This window comes from Aspergillus ibericus (genome assembly GCF_003184845.1).
Source record: "Aspergillus ibericus CBS 121593 unplaced genomic scaffold BO80scaffold_5, whole genome shotgun sequence".
NCBI classification, from domain to species: Eukaryota; Fungi; Ascomycota; class Eurotiomycetes; order Eurotiales; family Aspergillaceae; genus Aspergillus; species Aspergillus ibericus.
In genome coordinates this window covers 134,040-151,653 of record NW_020292103.1, presented here as the reverse complement: position 1 = coordinate 151,653, position 17,614 = coordinate 134,040, and the positions used below count along the sequence as shown (strand labels likewise).

Sequence of the window (17,614 nt, the reverse complement as noted above, 5' to 3'; positions counted from 1 at the left end):
CATGCTTACTCCGCTAGTTATGCTTACTCGTAACCCTAACAAGGGAACACGGACCCCGGCTGGGATGACCAGTAAGCAAGGCGACTAGGAATATTGTTGTCCATCGAGCATAGATAGTATAAGACAGTATCTCATGATATAACCCATCCAACAGATTTCCCGAAATAGGGCCAGTACCCAGCTTCTCGCAGAGATAGAACAATCATCCGTCACTCCTACCACTCATACAAACTCATACCCGCCCATCCAGCATGACCAAATCCCAATTCCGACAGGAGCCGGTCGCCGTCATCGGCTTCGCCTGTCGTCTTCCCGGAGGCAACCACAGTCCCCAGAAGCTCTGGGACTTTCTAGAACGAGGAGAGATCGCCTCGAACCAAGTCCCCAAGACTCGCTTCAACATCGATGGGCACTATGACGGCTCCCATAAACCCGGAACCATGCGTCCCAAGGGTGGCATGTTTATTGGCGACGTGGACCTGGCGGACTTTGATGCCTCGTTCTTCGAGATCGGTGGCACGGAAGCGATTGCCATGGATCCCAACCAGCGGCAGATGTTAGAAGTGGTGTATGAAGGACTGGAGAATGCTGGTATTCCCTTGGAACAGATCGATGGGAAACCGGTAGCGTGTTTCGTGGCGTCGTATGCTTCTGGTGAGTATTCCTGATACCTTGCACCCCGCGTATGGAACTAAGGGGTATCATCAGACTACGGCGACATGCAAAACCGAGATGCGGAAGATCGGCCGGCCAACTGCGCCATTGGAGTCGGACGGTCCATCATGGCCAACCGTCTCAGCTACTTTCTCAACGTCAAAGGCCCCAGCGTGACCATTGACACAGCCTGTTCCGGCAGTCTGGTCGGACTCGACTTGGCCTGTCGCTCCGTGCAGTCTGGGGAGGTCGATACGGCCATTGTGGCTGCCAGTAACTTCTACCTCAACCCGGATCATGTCATGGATGCCGGGAATGTCGGCCAGGCACATTCGCCCACCGCACTGTGTCATACCTTCGATGCCGATGCCGACGGATACGTCAAGGCCGAGGCGGTTAGCTGTGTGATCATTAAGAGACTCTCCGAGGCGGTCCGCGATCGGGATCCTATTCGAGCCATTGTGAGGGGAACGGCATCGAACAGGTAAAACCCTATACATCCATCCCATTCGGACACCATGACCCGACTGACCCATCCAGTAACGGACGCACCGGCGGCATCGCCAGTCCCAGCTCCGAAGCCCAGGCGGCCGCAATCCGGGCTGCGTACGCCAATGCAGGGATCGAAAACTTCCACGAGACCGCGTATCTCGAATGCCACGGCACGGGCACTCAAGCGGGCGATCCTACGGAAGTGCGGGGAGCTGGATCGGTGTTTGCTGCCACCCGGACGACCGAGAATCCGCTGTTCATCGGTTCCATCAAGAGTAACATCGGACATTCAGAGCCCGCGGCAGGAAATTCCGCGTTGCTCAAGGTCATCTTGTCGATCGAACATGGCATGATCCCGGGGACGCCCCTGTTCATCAAGCCCAGCCCGAAGAGTGCGTACCATCTCCGAGATCACAGCGTGGGGTATTAACCGTTGCAGTTGACTTCCACGGCACCAAAACGGTAGCCTTTCGTACGGCCATTCCCTGGCCCGACCAGGGCTATCCCCTGCGACGCGCCAGTATCAACTCCTTTGGCTACGGCGGCTCCAACGCGCACGCCATCATCGAACAGCCACACGTCGACATGCGCGAATTCCACGTGTCATCCTACAAGTCAGGGGGTGATCAGGACCCTTTCCTCGATGAAGACGAGTTGACCGACCGACCCTACACCCTCGTGGTATCTGCCAACGACGCGCATTCCCTGAAAGAGAACATTCGCGCGCTCAGCAACCATCTCATCAATCCGCGGGTCAGCGTGAAGCTACCGGATCTCGCGGCGACATTATCCCAGCGTCGATCGCGGCTCTGGCACCGGGCCTTCCTGACCACCCGAACCACGCAGATTGATGAAAAGGACTTCACTGTTGGCAAGAACCGGGGCCAACCGCCCAAGATCGCCTTTGTGTTCACCGGACAGGGCGCGCAGTGGCCGCAGATGGGCAAAGAGCTGGTGCAGTTCTTCCCTTGGACGCGGGCCATTCTCGACGAATTGGACCAGGCCTTGCAATCCCAACCGGACCCTCCGGAATGGTCCCTCGTGTCCGAGCTCACGGAGCCCCGGTCCGCCGAGCATCTCCGCCAGCCGGAGTTCTCGCAGCCCCTTGTCACGGCGCTGCAACTGTGCATCCTGGCCGTGCTGGCGTCCTGGGGTGTGAACCCCAGCAGCGTGGTCGGCCACTCATCCGGAGAGATTGCGGCCGCCTATGCTGCAGGCTATCTTGACCGCGCGAGTGCCATCAAGGCGGCGTTTTATCGGGGTCGGGCAGCCGTGAACAGCAAGGCCAATGCCCGGGTGGACTCGGATGTTGGCATGCTCGCCGTGGGTCTGGATCCGGACTCCGCTCTACAATACGTGCAAAACTACCGTGGCAGCGCGTGGATCGCCTGCTTCAACAGTCCGAATAGCGTCACCGTGTCCGGCAAGAAGCCGGCTCTGGCCGCTCTGGCCGAGGAGATCAAAGCCGCGGGCCATTTCGCGAGAGCCTTGCAGGTGGACTTGGCTTACCACTCGGAGCTCATGGGTCCGATTGGCGAGGAATACGATCGGCTGTTGAACGAGGATCCCAAGTTTCAACCCCAGAATGATGCCTCGTCGCCGGTCCGGATGTTCTCGTCCGTCACTGGCGAGGTGAAAGATACCCCCGCCGATGCCCTCTACTGGAAGACCAACATGGTGTCGCCGGTGCGATTTGCCGAGGCCTTGACGGCGCTCGTCACCCAGGACTCCCCCAGCATGATCATCGAGATCGGTCCGTCCGGGGCGCTCGCGGGACCGGTTTCCCAGGTGCTGAAATCGGTGCCCCTGGGCGGAGACGTTCAGTACTGCGCGGCCTGGGCGAGAGGGATCAATTCCGGAAAGGCGCTGTTCGACGTGGCTGGACAGCTCTTCACCACCGGGGCCCCAATTGATCTGTCACGGGTGAATCAATATGATACCACGGCCGTCCGAACCATCGTCGACCTGCCCAACTACTCGTGGAACCACACGGTGAAATACTGGCATGAGAATGCCGCGAGTCGCGATTGGCGCTACAAGCAGTTCATCACGCACGATCTCCTCGGATCCAAGATCCCCGGCACCGCCTGGGAGTCACCCACCTGGCGTAAACACCTCCATCTGGCGGATGTGCCGTGGCTGCGCGACCACAAGATGGGCCCGGATGTGCTGGTGCCCGGGGCCGGCCTCGCCACGATGGCCCTGGAAGCCATGTATCAGAAACACTGTGCCCTGCACCCCGACCAAGCGGTGGGATCGCCCAACGAGCTGGCCTATCGATTCCGGAACGTCAAGTTCGATCGCGCCGTCGTCGTCGAGGAGAACAAGCCCACCACCCTCCTCCTCACCCTGACTCCAGTGCCCGGGAGCAAGGACTGGCATGAGTTTCGCATTCGGACCACCGCGGCGGGGGTGATCTACGAGCACTGCTCGGGGTTGATCCGGGTGCAGGATCCGATTGGCGATGAGGAAGCACTCCAGGGCGAGGATCTCGCCCCGTTGAAGCATCCCCAGTCGGCCAAGCTGTGGTACAAGGCGCAGCGCGAGGTGGGGATGGGATTCGGTCCGACCTTCCAGACCATCAAGAGCATCGAATCCGTCAGTGGCAGTCGGACGTGTCGGACGTTGGTGTCCTTGGAACCGCCCGCCTCGAAATGGGATCCGCAGTCGTATTATCCCTTTCATCCGGCCATCCTGGACGGCTGCTTGCAGACCGCGACGCCGGCCAATGCGGCGGGGGAACGGAGTTTGGTGAAAGACACGATGATCCCGGCTCTGGTCGATGATATGGTCGTCAACCGGATTCCCAAGGACCTCGTCGAGGGATTGTCCGTCGCCGAGTCGGTCTACACCGGTCGTGGCCGTCGGGAGGTGGCCAAAAGCTGGATCGCTAATATTGCCATCCATCACCCCGAGACGGGGGCGCTGCTGCTACGGGTCCGAGGGCTGAACTATATCCGACTGGATGTGGACGAGAAGCCGGATGCGCATGTGTTTACCACGACGACGTGGACGCCGGATATCTCGCTGCTGACGCCGGACCAGCTGATGTATCTGCAGCCCACGGACGCCGCGTCGACCCGTCTCGACCGGGTGATCGACCTGATTGCGCAGAAGAAGCCGCTCCTCCAGGTGCTGGAGATCAACGTCGACGAGACGGATGCCTCGACGCGGTGGTTCCAGGGCGACGAGCACGCCCGAGCAGCCTATGCCCTATATCACCTCGCGTCCCCGTCGGCCAACACCATCCTCGAGTGGAAAACCGCCCATCAGACCAAACGCAACACCGACTGTCACGTCCTTGATCTCGCTGCCCCAGGGCTCGGCTTACCGACCACCGACCCGACCTACGACCTGGTCATCCTCAAACCCGGCCCCCAATCCGACGACCCGACGACCATCGAGAGCATCAGCGAACGTCTCCAACCCCTCCTCCGTCCAGGCGCATACGTTCTCCTGATCCCTCAATTCACCCCCCTTCACCCAATCGATGACCTGATCCCATCATCCCCCGGGGCCATCTCGCCCGACGACCCCCTCTCCCGCTCCGGATCCCACACCCCATCCGGCGACTCCTCCGCCACCTCCATCGACTTGACCCTCTCCCCGGGAAATGCCTGGAAATCCCTCGGGAAGCTCCACGGCCTCTCCCAATTCCCATCCATCCTCCAGATCCCCGCAGAGCCGGGCCACGCCACAGCCTTCCTCTGCCGCACGACCAACCCCACCCCCTCCACCCCGGGAGCCCACCCCCCAACCCTCATCATCGCCCGATTTCATCCCGACACCCCAGCCCTCCCATCTACGCTGCACAACCTCCTCACCACCTCCGGCTGGAGCATCCGCACCGTCCCCATCACCACCCTAGCCGCCGAGGCCCCCACCACCGACCCCACGGCCGTGATCCTCATCCTCGACGAGCTCTCCAAGCCCGTCCTCACCCAGATCACCGAACCCCACTGGGACTCCCTCAAAACGGTGATCAGCACCGGCCGGCCCCTCCTCTGGGTCACCAAGGGGTCTCAAACGACCCAAGTCACCGACCCAGACACCGCTCTCGTCCACGGCCTCTTCCGCGTCATCCGTCGGGAGGATCCCCAGGTCCAATTGACCACGCTGGATGTGCAATCCGCGACGAGCCCGGCCACGGGACAGGCCATTGAGCGGATCCTACAGAGGTTGATGGCGGGGATGGATCCCGATCTGGAGACCGAGTACGCGGAACGGGACGGGGTGGTGCTCCTGCCGCGGTTGCGGCCGGAGCCGGCAGTGAATGAGTTCAAGGCGGCGGAGAGGGGGGGCCGGGGATGGGAGCCCGTGGTGAAGAGTCTGCATGGGACGAAGGCGCAGGTACGGATTCAGGCCGAGAAGGTGGGCACGTTGCAGAGTTTGAGGTGGTGTGAGACGGCCGTGGGGGAGGTGGCCATGGAGCCGGGCATGGTGGAGATCGAGGTGATGGCCGTGGGGGTGAATTTTAAGGTGATTCCCCATATCCCCCTCGTGGTTTGATTTCCCAATTTCTCTCTATCGAACGTTTCCATGTTCTTCCTATCTTCTTGGTCAAGCGGCTAACGGGCCAGGATGTCGCCACCACCATGGGCATCGTGCCCGAAAACGAACACACCATCGGCTGCGAATGCGCCGGCTACATCAAGCGCATCGCCCCCGGACTCACCACGCCCTTCCAGGTGGGCGATCGTGTCGTCGCCATGCGCAGTGGCACGTACGTCAATCGCGTGCAATGTCCGCACGAGCGCGTTCATCGGATCCCCGACACGATGAGCTACGAAGACGCCGCCACCATCCCCTTGGTCTATCTCACCGCCATCTACGCCCTCTACCACCTGGGGAATCTCCAACCGGGTCAATCCGTGTTAATCCACTCCGCGGCTGGCGGGGTCGGACTGGCCGCGATCCAACTCGCGCAGCACAAGCACTGCGACATCTTCGTGACCGTCGGCACGGACGCCAAGCGCGAGTTTCTGTCCCGTACCTTTGGGATCCCGCGGACCCGGATCTTCAGTTCCCGGAGCGGGCGCTTCGCCGAGGAGATTCGTCGGGAGACCCACGGCCGCGGGGTGGATGTCATCTTGAACTCGTTGACCGGGGAGTTGCTGGATGAGTCGTGGCGGTTGACTGCGGACGGCGGTGTCATGGTGGAGATTGGGAAGCGGGATATCGTCGATCGGAATCGTCTGGCCATGGAGCCGTTCGATCGGAATTGTTCCTTCCGGGCCGTCGATCTCTCGTATACCAAGGAGATCAGCGACGCGTTGATCGGACAGCTACTACGGGAGATCTTCGAGCTGGTGAATGCGGGACATATTGGGCCCATTCGGCCCATCACCCGGTATCCCTTTGACGAGGTCATCCCGGCGCTGTCGTATATGCGTCGCGGGCAACATATGGGGAAGATCGTCATTGCGAATCCGGACGCCGAGGATGTGCAGTTGCCCATTCGTCCGGCTCTTCCGACTCTGCAGCTCGATCCGAACGCCGCGTATCTCATTGTCGGCGGGCTCCGCGGCCTGTGTGGGAGTCTGGCGGTGCATCTGGCCCGGCATGGCGCGCGACAGGTCATTGCCATGAGTCGCAGTGGGATTGACGATGAGGCGTCGGCCCGGGTGATCGCCAATTGCGCGGCCTATGGGTGTCGCATCACCGAGGCGAAGGGCGATGCGGCGGACTTGGACTTTGTGCGAGGGGTGTTTCGCTCTGTGCAGCCGCGGCGCATCGCGGGGTTGATTCAGGGCGCGATGGTCTTAAGAGTCCCCCCCCCCCCCTTCTTCTCCCTCCTTACCTACCACTCCCCCCTCTCCCTCCTTACCTACCAGTCATCCCGTACGGAGTAAATACTCATTCATAACAGGACAAACCCTACGAAACCATGACCCACGACGAGTACACCACCACCCTCCCCCCCAAACACCACGCGACCTGGACGCTCCACCGCGCATCCCAAACCGAACAACCGACCCACCCGCTCGACTTCTTCACCCTCCTCTCCAGCATCTCCAGCATCGTCGGCAACAAAGGCCAAGCCAACTACGCAGCCGGCAACGCCTTTCTCGACGCCTTCGCCCACTACCGACGCGGTCAGGGTCTGCGCGCGCAGACGGTCAATCTGGGGATGATTGAGGATGTGGGGTACGTGGCGGAACAGGGGGGGAAACTGGAAGCGCGGTTTGATCCGCGGCAGTGGACGCCGGTGAATGAGGATATGTTGAGACGGATTGTGTCGTATTCGATTTTGGTGCAGACGCCGGGGGGGATCAGTGGGGGTGTGAATCCGGCGCAACTGGTGACGGGGTTGGCGTGTCCGTTGGGGAGTGGGTCGGAGTTGGGGGGGGAGGCTCGGTTTGGGTATTTGGTTCGGAGGGGGGGTGGTGGTGGTCCGGGGGATGAGGATGAGGAGGTAGGGGGGGATGGCAATGATGATGCCACGGCAGCGGCAGTCAAAGGGTTCCAGATGTTGTATGCGTCGCGTGCGGATGCCGGGGTCTTGAGCAAGGCGGCGGTCGGATTGCTGCAGTTGCAGGTGACGAGGATTCTGCGCCTCGAGACGGAGATGGAGCCCGGGAAACCGTTGATGGCGTATGGGTTGGATTCGTTGTCGGCGGTGGAATTGCGCGGGTGGGTGCGGCAGAAGACCGGGGCGGAGTTGAGTACGCTGGATATTACGAATGCGAGTTCGTTGGTGGCGTTGGGGGAGAAGTTGGTGGCGAAGATGCCGGTCGTGGGGTAGATAGATAGTGTGCAGTGGGTAAGACCCAGGTCAGGTCGGCATAGTGGGATGTCATGCGGAATTGATTACACAATGGTGTGTTCGATGTGAACCAATTGAGCGGATTACGGAGTAGGGAGCAGACAGCAAGTCCGTGTGTCATTGATCTCTGTAAATCCGTATGTCTCCGGTTCGATCACTTTGTATAAATACCATGCCATTCCGGGTCATAATATGATGTATACGATTGACAGATCTGCTATTCTATCTTATCGAAACTAGGCATGCATTCTAGATCACCACATTGAGTACCAATTCCTTACCCCTGCCCTCCAGTTCCAATATATCCAAGCTAGCCCGAGAAAAGGGAAAAAAAAAAAAAGCAACAGCAAAGCAAAGAAAAAGAATATTTCTATTCCATATCTACATCCCCAATCTTAAACCCCCCCCGACACAACCTCTGAAACACCCGGCCCGGATCATACTTCCCCGCGACCTCCCGCATACGCCTCACATTCTCCGCCCCATACCCCTCCAGCACCTTCTGACTCCCATCCGCATAATTCAAATACACCCAATCCAGATTCCCGTCCAGGGTGGCCGCATACGACTTCACCGTGTCCACCCACTCCCGAACCATCGGATACACGATGGCTTCCAGCTCCGGGGTACGCACCATGACGACGGCGACGAAGAGGAGGCCGTTGACGGGCTGCGCGGACACGCCCATGATGTTGTCGCCCGAGTGGGTGGAGAGGTGGCCGAATAGGGTGGGGAGGGGCTGGAGGAGACATTGTGTGATGAAGTCGTTGGTGGGGATGAGGGTGCGGAGGGTGGTGACGAGCGTGCTGTGCAGTTCCGCGGCTTTGGTGACGATGAGGGGGTTGTTTTTCAGGGTCGCGGTGAAGAAGGTGTTGCTGGGACGTTAGGTTGGGTTCTCGTTGGGAGGAGGGAGGAGCGTACTAGTAGTCTGGAGGGGCAATGTCATATTCGGATACCACGTCGGGAATGGTGGTTAGCTTCGTGGTGTCCATGATGGATGGCAGGGCGAGAAAGTCCTGGTAGGCGCGTGCCTTGGGGATCCCGGCGAGTTGCACGTATGCGGCGACGACGACAATGTCGTGGAATGCGGGCTGGTGGGTTAGTCTGGCTTCGTTGAAAAGTATCCCCTACTTACTATCCTCTCGTTAGCCCTATGCTTTGGAAAATTGGGAAGAGACGCACCCAGGTATGTGAGGAAGAAGAGCAGATGACTATCCGGATCCTCATGCACACGATCCGTAAACCTCACCAACGCCTGCGTGGCATCGGCCGTCACCTCTTTCGGGAAAAAGTTCAATCCCGCCCACACCCTATCACAGACGAGCGCTCGCATGGTAAAATTCGTGACGATGCCAAAGTTATTCGATCCCCCCTTGAGGGCGCGAAAGAGATCTGGATTCTGCTCTGCGGAAGCCGTGACGATGCGACCTCCCGGTAACACCACCTCGAAGCGCACCACATCATCACAGGCGAACCCTCGCTGGGCTGCAAAGAACGTCTTCCCACCCCCCAGCAACAAGCCGGCGACGCCCACATTTCCATCGCGACCCCCCGCCACGACCCGGCCATGTTCTTGGAGCGCGCCGTAGACCTCCTTCCAGCGAGCTCCCGGCCCGATCTCGACCGTCTCCGTGGCGGCATCAAATCGCGTCCAATTCAGCAAGCCCAGATCGATGGTGACCCCGTCGGGACCGATATTGTTCGCCCCGGCGTACTGCGTGTGGCCGCCGCTGCGGAGGGCGAATTTCTGGTCCGCGGCCACCAGCGCGTCCAACGCGGTGGACACGTCGGCGGCCGACCGGGGCCGCAGGATGCCCGCGGGCGTTAGCTTCGCGCTGTTGGACCAGTAGGAGGCTTGCCGGGCGGCATATTCCGGATCGGCCGGGAGGAGGAGTTGCGATTGCAGACCCGCGTGGAGGAGGGGATGCAGGGGGGAGGATTCTGACATGATGGGATGCCTCATGCCGAACGCATTGGATCATGTCCTTCTTAGCCCCGGGCGTAGAAAGGTAGAAATATGGCATGGGCTCAACAGATTATCTGTCCCATGTCTTAAGAATTTCCATGACTTAACGCTGTCTTCCAAATGGGATGTTCTGGCGGATTGCTGCGCTAGCTCGTCATCAGCAGGATTATGACGGACGTAAGCGTGCAGCTTTGGTGCTGCAGGCTGACAGGGCAGAGAGCAACACATTGGGGATACAGCTCCGAAGGGGTCAGACTAGTGTTGGAAAAATAACTTGAATAGCTTCAAAGAATTTCTAATACTAAAAAAAAATTTAATTATCTGATAGTCTTCCACGTGATAGAGCTTATCTAGTGTCAGGAATTCTCTGACCCCTTTACAACTGGGACCCTCTACACATTGAATCCTTCGATCCTAAGATCTGAATTAGTAACCCGGACGCTGGTGCTTAGTTAATTCATTAGAAATCAACATCATGGTGATGTGTATATAGAACGTCCAGCGAGACAGGGATGGGATGCCAGGATACCGATCACAAATCAAATCATGTCTCAATCCAAACCCTCCATCGTGCTGGTCCCCGGAGCCTTCGCTCCCCCCGAATGCTACGAAGGGGTGACCACCAAAGTCGCCAGTCAGGGCTACGACATCCACGCGGTCCGACTCCCCAGCGTGGCCCCGAGCGCCGGCCCCTTGCCCCCGCCCGGCACCATGTACGACGATGCGGCGGCGATTGCGCGAGAGATTAGCCGCCTGGTGGAACAAGGGAAGGAGGTGGTGGTGGTGGCCCACTCGTATGGCGGGACACCCGCCAGCCAGAGCGTTCAGGGTTTGGTGAAGCGGGAGGGGGCTGGCGGGGTGGTGCGTCTGGCCTATCTCGCGGCCCTGGTCCCGTCGCTGGGCGCCCCGGCCGCGGCGGTGCTGGCGGATGTCCCCCAAAGGGAAACGTCCGTCGATGAACAGGGATGGATCAGTCAGGTTGACATTCCGGCTTTTGCAGCCGCCTGCTTCTCCGATATGCCCCCGGACGAGGGCCTCGCATGGATGCAACAGTTCACTCGCCATTCCGCGGTCAGCATGGTCAACCCCTTGACCTATGCCGGGTACAAGGACGTTCCTGTGGCGTATCTACTGTGTGATGGAGACCGGATCGTGCCGCCGGGAGTGCAGCAGCAGGCGATTGATCGGATTGCCAGCGAGAGCGGGCGAGAGGTGGATGTGACGGTGATTCCCACGGGTCATGTCCCGGTCGCGAGTGCGCCCGAGGTGGTGGTGGATTGGATTGTGCGGGTGGCGGGCGGGGATGAGAGCATCCAGTAATTAGTACATAAGTATTCTACGGAGGACTACGGGCATGTATAGCAGTACCGTTAAACCATGCAGTCGGGGGAATGTTACCCCGACGGCCATCCAATCCCTCCGTCCCCGACTGGCACCCTAATTCACCACGGTATCCCATACAAACAAGTTACAAATATAAAATGTAATCCCTACCAATACCTCACCTCAAAACCTTAGAGCAAAAAAATCCGCAATCCACACCATGGCCCCCGAATCCGTGGAATTCCCCATTACCCCCAAGCTCGGCGCGGGTCTGCGCCTCTTCTTCCACTCCCAGCTCTTCGTAACGCCTCCCCTGCCCACCACCTCCTTCGCCAACCAAACCATCATCGTCACCGGCTCCAACACGGGCCTGGGTCTCGAAGCTGCCCGGCATTTCTATCGTCTCCACTGCGCCCGACTTATCCTCGCCGTCCGCACCATCTCCAAAGGCGAAGCCGCCAAAGAAGACATCCTCCGCACCGTCCGACAGCGCACCGACCCAGACGCCATCGAAGTCTGGCCTCTCGACCTCTCCAGCACCGCATCCACCCTCGCCTTCGCCGACCGGGTCAAGACCGACCTGCCCCGCGTCGATGTACTCGTCGAAAACGCCGGCATCAACACGGGTGATTGGGTCCTCATCGAAGGCTACGAACAGGCCGTGCAAGTCAACGTGCTCAACACGTTCCTGCTGGCCCTGTCCCTGCTGCCAAAACTTACCCACACTAAAACTGTCTTTCCGGATTCCCAGCCCCATCTCGTCATCGTCAGCTCGGAAGCGCACCGGCTGACGAAATTCCCCGAGATCAATGCCCCGGATCTGTATGCGCAGCTGAACAATAAGGCCGGTTTTAGCCAGCAGCCGAGGTACATCCAACCCACCTCTTCTTCCAACCCCTTAATATGTATATCCATCCTAACCTAAACAGATACCAAGCCACCAAACTCATCGAAGTCCTCTTCACCCGGGAACTCGTCTCCCGACTGAAAACCCCCTCCCCACCCCCCGTCATCATCAACCTCGTCAACCCCGGCCTCTGCACATCCAACCTCGACCGTCGAGGGCCCCAGCCTCCGCTACTGATGCGGATCCTGCGGCGGATTCTGGACCGGACGACGGAGGTGGGGGGTCGGACGTTTGTGCTGGCGGCGGCGGCGCCGTTGAGCTCGCATGGGGAGTTCCAGAGCGATGGGGCGAATCAGAATGTGGAGGCGTGGATCTATACGGATGTGGGGAAGCGGGCGCAGAAGAAGGTGTTTGAGCAGACGGTGAAGATTTTGGAGGCGAGGAGGCCGGGGGTGGTTAAGGAGGTGGGGTTGTAGGTTATAGGTTGTAGGTTGTATGGTTGTATGGTTGTATGGGTTGTGAATGGAGTGGGATGTTATTTCGGGGGGTACCAAGCGACCTGTATTTGTTTCATCTTTGACATCTCTAGTAATAAATTGTGTGTCGGCTGGGGAACTCCCTAGAGATCCTCGTATGGCTTCTCATTGATGATTTCAAGGTTTCACATCTTAGAGACTACAAATACTAGATCGTGTAAATCATCCATCACGGTAGTACCAGGTATCAGCGAAATCCCGCCTAACTGACCCAGTTGGTTGATTCTGATTCATTATCCAGTAGACTTGATCACCAGCAAATACCCTTCAATAAACCTATCCCCGATTATCATCCCAAAACCACTACATTAAAAACAACCAATCTATCCCAAACCCCCAAACCCACCATCTAGTAGTAATCTACCGACCCAATCTAAATATATCTAAACCCCCCCTGCAGACAATCAACTCCCCTTCCTCGCCCGATGTCCCAAATCCGCCCCAAAAGCCACCAACACCTCCACCCCCCCTTCAAACCCCAATTCCACCGCGAGATGCAACGGCGCCCTCCCCATCCCATCATACGCATCAATAAGCGCCCCATCCCCCGCACACCGCTGCAGCAGCATCCGCAACAGGCCCTCCCGTCGAACCAACACCGCCCAATGCAGCGCCGATCGGCCCTCATGGTCCACGGGGCTGAGGGTCGCGCCGTGCCTGAGCAAGAGTGTCGTGATGTGCTCGTGACCGTGGATCGTCGCGTGCATGAGCGGCGTTAGCCCGTCGCTGTCTTGGGCGTTGGGGTCCAGGTGGCGTGATAGGAGGGTTAGGATTATCCCTGAGTGTCCGGTTTGGGCGGCGATGTGGAGGGCGGTGAGCCAGCCGGTGGGGAGGCCTGGGGGAGTGTGGAGGGGGTCTTTGGGGTCGTGGTCGGGGTTGTGGTCCGGGGAGGGGGACGGGATGGTTAGGGTTTGGTGGGGAGGGTCGAGGTCGAATGGTGGGAAGACTTTGGGGATAATGCTGGTGTTGGACTGGTCGATGGGTTGGGGAGTAGCCGACGTGGATGGCGTGGATGGGGTGTGCGATGTGCTTGCGGAGCTGGAATCTATCGGTGTCACGCTGGAATCCATGTTGAGAGAACCCAGGGCATCCATGAGGTCGCTGCCGCTGCTGCTGTCGGGAAGGAATGCGAGATCCACAAAGAGATCAGAGGTGTCCGGGACCGTCGGGTCGGAAATATAGTCCGTGTCCAGGAACTCCAGACCGGAAATGAGATACGTATTGTTCTGGCCCGTACTTTTATGGCGTTGGCGCCCTAAGAGCCTGCATGAGAACGGGTATTCACTGGACTACAGGTGGGGTACTGACCACGAAACCTGCGCTGGGCCATGCGGTTCTGCATGCGACGGCGATCGAGGGCTTCGTCGGTCGGTTTGACTTTGTCTTTGGCGGGCATGGCGGTTGCTGCTGCTGCTGCTGCTGCTGCTGCTGCTGTAATGGATGAGTGGCAAAGCCCCGTGTTGAACGAGGTATCAAGGGTACTGGAATTCACAGTATGCAGTCGAAAGAACTTGCAGCCATTGGCGCATGTAGGGATTATATGCTACAACATGAGGTTGACTAGCCTCAGAAGTGCCGGAGACCATCGAGCCTCCGTCAGATTTACGCAACGAGCAAGTGAATTCTGTGCCGTGGACAATGCTCCGCACGGGAATTATCCAACACCGATGGCACTTCTACAATGGCCTAGGATCGCATCCCTGGTAGTTGACCGGCTCCGTGGCCAGGAATGTTGCGTATTATACGACGATACCGGGTTGGAGTTATTGTATGGTGGACCAGTCCGGGTCTTACATGCATGGACTAGACCGGTTATCTGTTCCCCAGGGTGCCGTGCTGGGTGCCGGCCTGACTATGTACAATCATGGCCATGGTGTCGTGTCAGCACTAACCGGCTACAAGCACGACATCCGGGCCGTCTTAGCCGACTGGGGATCATATGGACCGAGAATGCTCGGTTGCTCCTTAGATCACATTGATTCAGGCTAACATTTGCCTTACTGCTGTACCAAGTATGGGTCCGGTCATGTAACACCTGGCCAGGTTTGATCCGCCGTCGTAAGAGCTGCCATAAGCTAATGCTGGTGTTTGTTCCCCTATGCGTACCGACCTGTTCCATTGAAAGCCACACTTCATGCGATGGTCCACTCCACTTACTGCTCCAAGAGCCGTTTGCGTTACATAGCCAATAGTACCAGGATTTGATTTAGTTGACGGCTGCCTATATTTCCATTCTTGTCAGGGTCTTAATAAGCTATCTGGGACTTACAGATCAAAAATACGGTAAGATTCGAACACTTGATGTCCCGCTTGTATACACTAGATTCAACAAGGTAGGTCCATAAGAGTCTAATGTGAACTTCCCTTACGCAGGTGCTGACCCAGTGTTTCTCAGCGCTAGCGTGCTTCGAAATTAAACCTCGTCTATGCAATGTATGTTTTCCCGGGAGTTAAGGGCAAAGTTGATTCGGGTTTATAAACATCCACTTTCATGATAAGCATGGCCCGCACGCCCCGCTTACTGCGGTAAATGCCTCACATTCCAACCTCCCTCCTGCATCAATATCATTGCTGACCATGCAGAGTCAAGACGCATGCTTACTCCATCCCTGTCAGGCCTTCCAATCGGCCGCCTGATGCAAGATGTGATTCCTGGACGCCTTCGACACCCTTCCTGCAGGATTCATCCGACTCTCATGGAACAGACTCTCTCGTGGCTGTACCGTCTGAAGGATTCTGATGGCCTTGTCGCAGCCTACACCTGAGACCGGCCGTGCTGAGTTGGGGTCGGAATTGAAACTTCCGGATGCCTCCAAGGTTGGCCTTGAGGATTAAATGAGCCATCATGGCCGGATGTGGTTTCTCGACGCAATAAGTGTCTATATCGATCTCCAAACTGTTTCGGTTCTGGTTCACCATGCACGCCAAGATACCGGCTATGCAGTCAATCACTAGCAGGCAGGCTGCGGCGCTCCTATTCGCCATCTTTGCCCCATGCACGTCTGCAGGCAACTCGACGGACTCGCACCTTGCATCTCGCTATCTTCCCGGGGACCCCGGCTGGCCCACGCATGCCGAGTGGAATCAACTCAATGAGACTGTCGGGGGCCGCCTCATCCAGGGCCGTCCACTGGCCCGAGACTGCTTTGGGAGCAGCACGTCCGACGCGCAAGTATGCGCTTCCCTCGAGGCGGGATGGGATTACGTGGGTCCGTTGTAAGGATGGCATCCCTACCCGTCATGGAACCGCATCCAGCTAATCGCGCAGCCTCAATGACCCCGTCAATGTCATGTCACCATACTGGCTCAACGACTCCTGCAACCCCTTCCTCGGCCCCAACGGCACCTGCACGCTCGGCAACATGGCGTCGTATGCCATCGACGTGGCCGATGCGGGGTCTGTCATGGCCGGGATCCAGTTCGCACAGCAAAAGAACCTCCGACTCACGATCAAAAACACCGGACATGACTACCTGGGACGATCGGCCGGGGAGGGCTCACTCGCTCTCTGGACCCATAACCTCAAGAACATTTCCGTCCTCAACTACACCAGCCCGCACTATACCGGTCCTGCCCTCAAGGTTGGGGCCGGGATCGAAGTCGCCGAGGCCTACGCCGCGGCACAACAACACGGTCTGCGCGTCGTTGGTGGAGGCTGTCCGACCGTGGGCGTCGCCGGCGGCTGGCTCCCAGGGGGTGGCCATGGCCCGCTGACCGCGGCATACGGGCTGGGGGCGGACGAGGCGCTGGAGTATGAGGTGGTCACCGCAGCCGGGCAGCACCTCGTCGTGTCCCCCACGAGCAATTATTCCGACCTGTACTGGGCCCTCAGCGGGGGCGGACCCGGGAACTACGCAGTGGTCCTCTCCATCACCATCCAAGCCCACCCGGACGGCCCGGTCGCCGGGCTGTCCCTGTCGTTCGTCAACACGGACGCCACCACCTACTGGCGAGCCATCGCGGCATGGATCCAACGTCTGCTCGAGATCGACGTCCACTTCCCCAAACTCAACAGCGCCGCCACCTTCACCAGCGCGGGCTTCTCCCTCGACTTTGTCACCCTACCGGACGTCTCCTCCGAAGCCGAGCTCACCACCGCCATCGGGCCCTTTCTGCACGATCTCCAGCAGTTGAACATCACCGTGTCGACCCTCGAGACGCAGCTCTCCCCCAACTACTACGCCCACTACCAGTACTTCACCACCTCCTCTACCATCAACACTACCAACGAGACCGTCGGCAACCGGCTCATCCCGCGGAGCGTGGCGCGCCACCATCTCCCCGCACTGATCGACACCCTGCAGGGCATCTCGAACAACAACTCCGCCGCCGTCTTCGTCATCGAGAACAACAACGTCACGCACCAGAACGTCGGCAACCAGCCCGGCGCCAACGCCGTGCTCCCGGCGTGGCGCGACTCGCTCTTCTCCCTGAACTTTGGGGTCGAGATCGCGCCCGACGCGTCCTGGGAGGTCATCTGGGCGCATCAGACCGAGGTCAACGACTGGCTGGATGCGCTGCGCGCCGTGACGCCGGGCGGGGGGAGTTATCAGAACGAGGCGACATTTAATGATGCCGAGTGGAAGCAGGATTACTTTGGGGTGAACTATGATCGGCTGGCGGCGATCAAGGCCAAGTATGATCCGGAGTATGTGTTTTTTGCCAATGCGGCGGTGGGGAGTGATGTGCGGTGGAGGCTGGCGAAGGATGGCAGTGGTCGATTGTACCGTCGGTAGTCCGTCGGGATCTGTGCATGTCCTCATAAATTGGTTGGGTTCTCGGGAACGAATGTATCGATCGAGATGATATTTAGCCAGTCCTTATCATGGCCATTCACGTGGTCACCCATCACGCCGGCTGCGCCACTGGACCAGGATTTCTCGCATTTTGACGCGTTGAATCATTGAAGGGAAATCACTCTTCACATATTACGGATCTTTGTTTCAAGATGGGGAGTCTAGTGGAATAAATTGCGGAATCTTATTCAGAGATAGCTGCTTAAGGAAAGAGTCGAAATCTCAGTCATCCGC

The 17,614-nt window shown here is 58.7% G+C and overlaps 5 protein-coding genes across 5 annotated transcripts; 4 read left to right on the top strand and 1 right to left on the bottom strand.

The window, feature by feature from the left end:
- Window positions 1-251: 251 nt before the first annotated feature.
- On the top strand, window positions 252-7,982 carry fma-PKS (polyketide synthase fmaB; the record flags this gene model as incomplete). Its single annotated transcript, XM_025717447.1, has 6 exons — window positions 252-654; window positions 709-1,138; window positions 1,195-1,538; window positions 1,586-5,625; window positions 5,727-6,914; window positions 7,016-7,982. 6 exons carry the CDS (start codon window positions 252-254, stop codon window positions 7,889-7,891), a joined length of 7,281 nt encoding a protein of 2,426 aa, XP_025578886.1. The 3' UTR covers window positions 7,892-7,982.
- A 300-nt stretch (window positions 7,983-8,282) lies between these two features.
- Window positions 8,283-9,860, bottom strand: BO80DRAFT_346844 (FAD-binding oxidoreductase; the record flags this gene model as incomplete). Its single annotated transcript, XM_025715389.1, has 3 exons — window positions 8,283-8,787; window positions 8,834-9,016; window positions 9,091-9,860. 3 exons carry the CDS (start codon window positions 9,858-9,860, stop codon window positions 8,283-8,285), a joined length of 1,458 nt encoding a protein of 485 aa, XP_025578885.1.
- Window positions 9,861-10,411: 551 nt separating this feature from the next.
- BO80DRAFT_421830 (alpha/beta hydrolase) lies at window positions 10,412-11,199 on the top strand (the record flags this gene model as incomplete). Its single annotated transcript, XM_025718699.1, has 1 exon — window positions 10,412-11,199. The coding sequence occupies exon 1, from the start codon at window positions 10,425-10,427 to the stop codon at window positions 11,196-11,198; it is 774 nt and encodes a 257-aa protein (XP_025578884.1). The 5' UTR covers window positions 10,412-10,424.
- Window positions 11,200-11,391: 192 nt separating this feature from the next.
- BO80DRAFT_499389 (NAD(P)-binding protein) lies at window positions 11,392-12,695 on the top strand. The gene is made up of 2 exons (XM_025724183.1): window positions 11,392-12,068; window positions 12,131-12,695. Exons 1-2 carry the CDS (start codon window positions 11,422-11,424, stop codon window positions 12,522-12,524), a joined length of 1,041 nt encoding a protein of 346 aa, XP_025578883.1. The 5' UTR covers window positions 11,392-11,421; the 3' UTR covers window positions 12,525-12,695.
- A 2,827-nt stretch (window positions 12,696-15,522) lies between these two features.
- On the top strand, window positions 15,523-17,479 carry BO80DRAFT_398861 (FAD-binding domain-containing protein; the record flags this gene model as incomplete). Its single annotated transcript, XM_025717446.1, has 2 exons — window positions 15,523-15,743; window positions 15,853-17,479. The coding sequence occupies 2 exons, from the start codon at window positions 15,523-15,525 to the stop codon at window positions 17,318-17,320; spliced, it is 1,689 nt and encodes a 562-aa protein (XP_025578882.1). The 3' UTR covers window positions 17,321-17,479.
- Between the last annotated feature and the right edge of the window lie 135 nt (window positions 17,480-17,614).

Coding starts and splice junctions, on each gene's coding strand:
- BO80DRAFT_499389 (XM_025724183.1), top strand. CDS start 11,422: ATGGCCCCCGAATCCGTGGAATTCCCCATTACCCCCAAGCTCGGCGCG. Junction 12,069..12,130: donor GGTTTTAGCCAGCAGCCGAG/GTACATCCAACC, acceptor TAACCTAAACAG/ATACCAAGCCACCAAACTCA.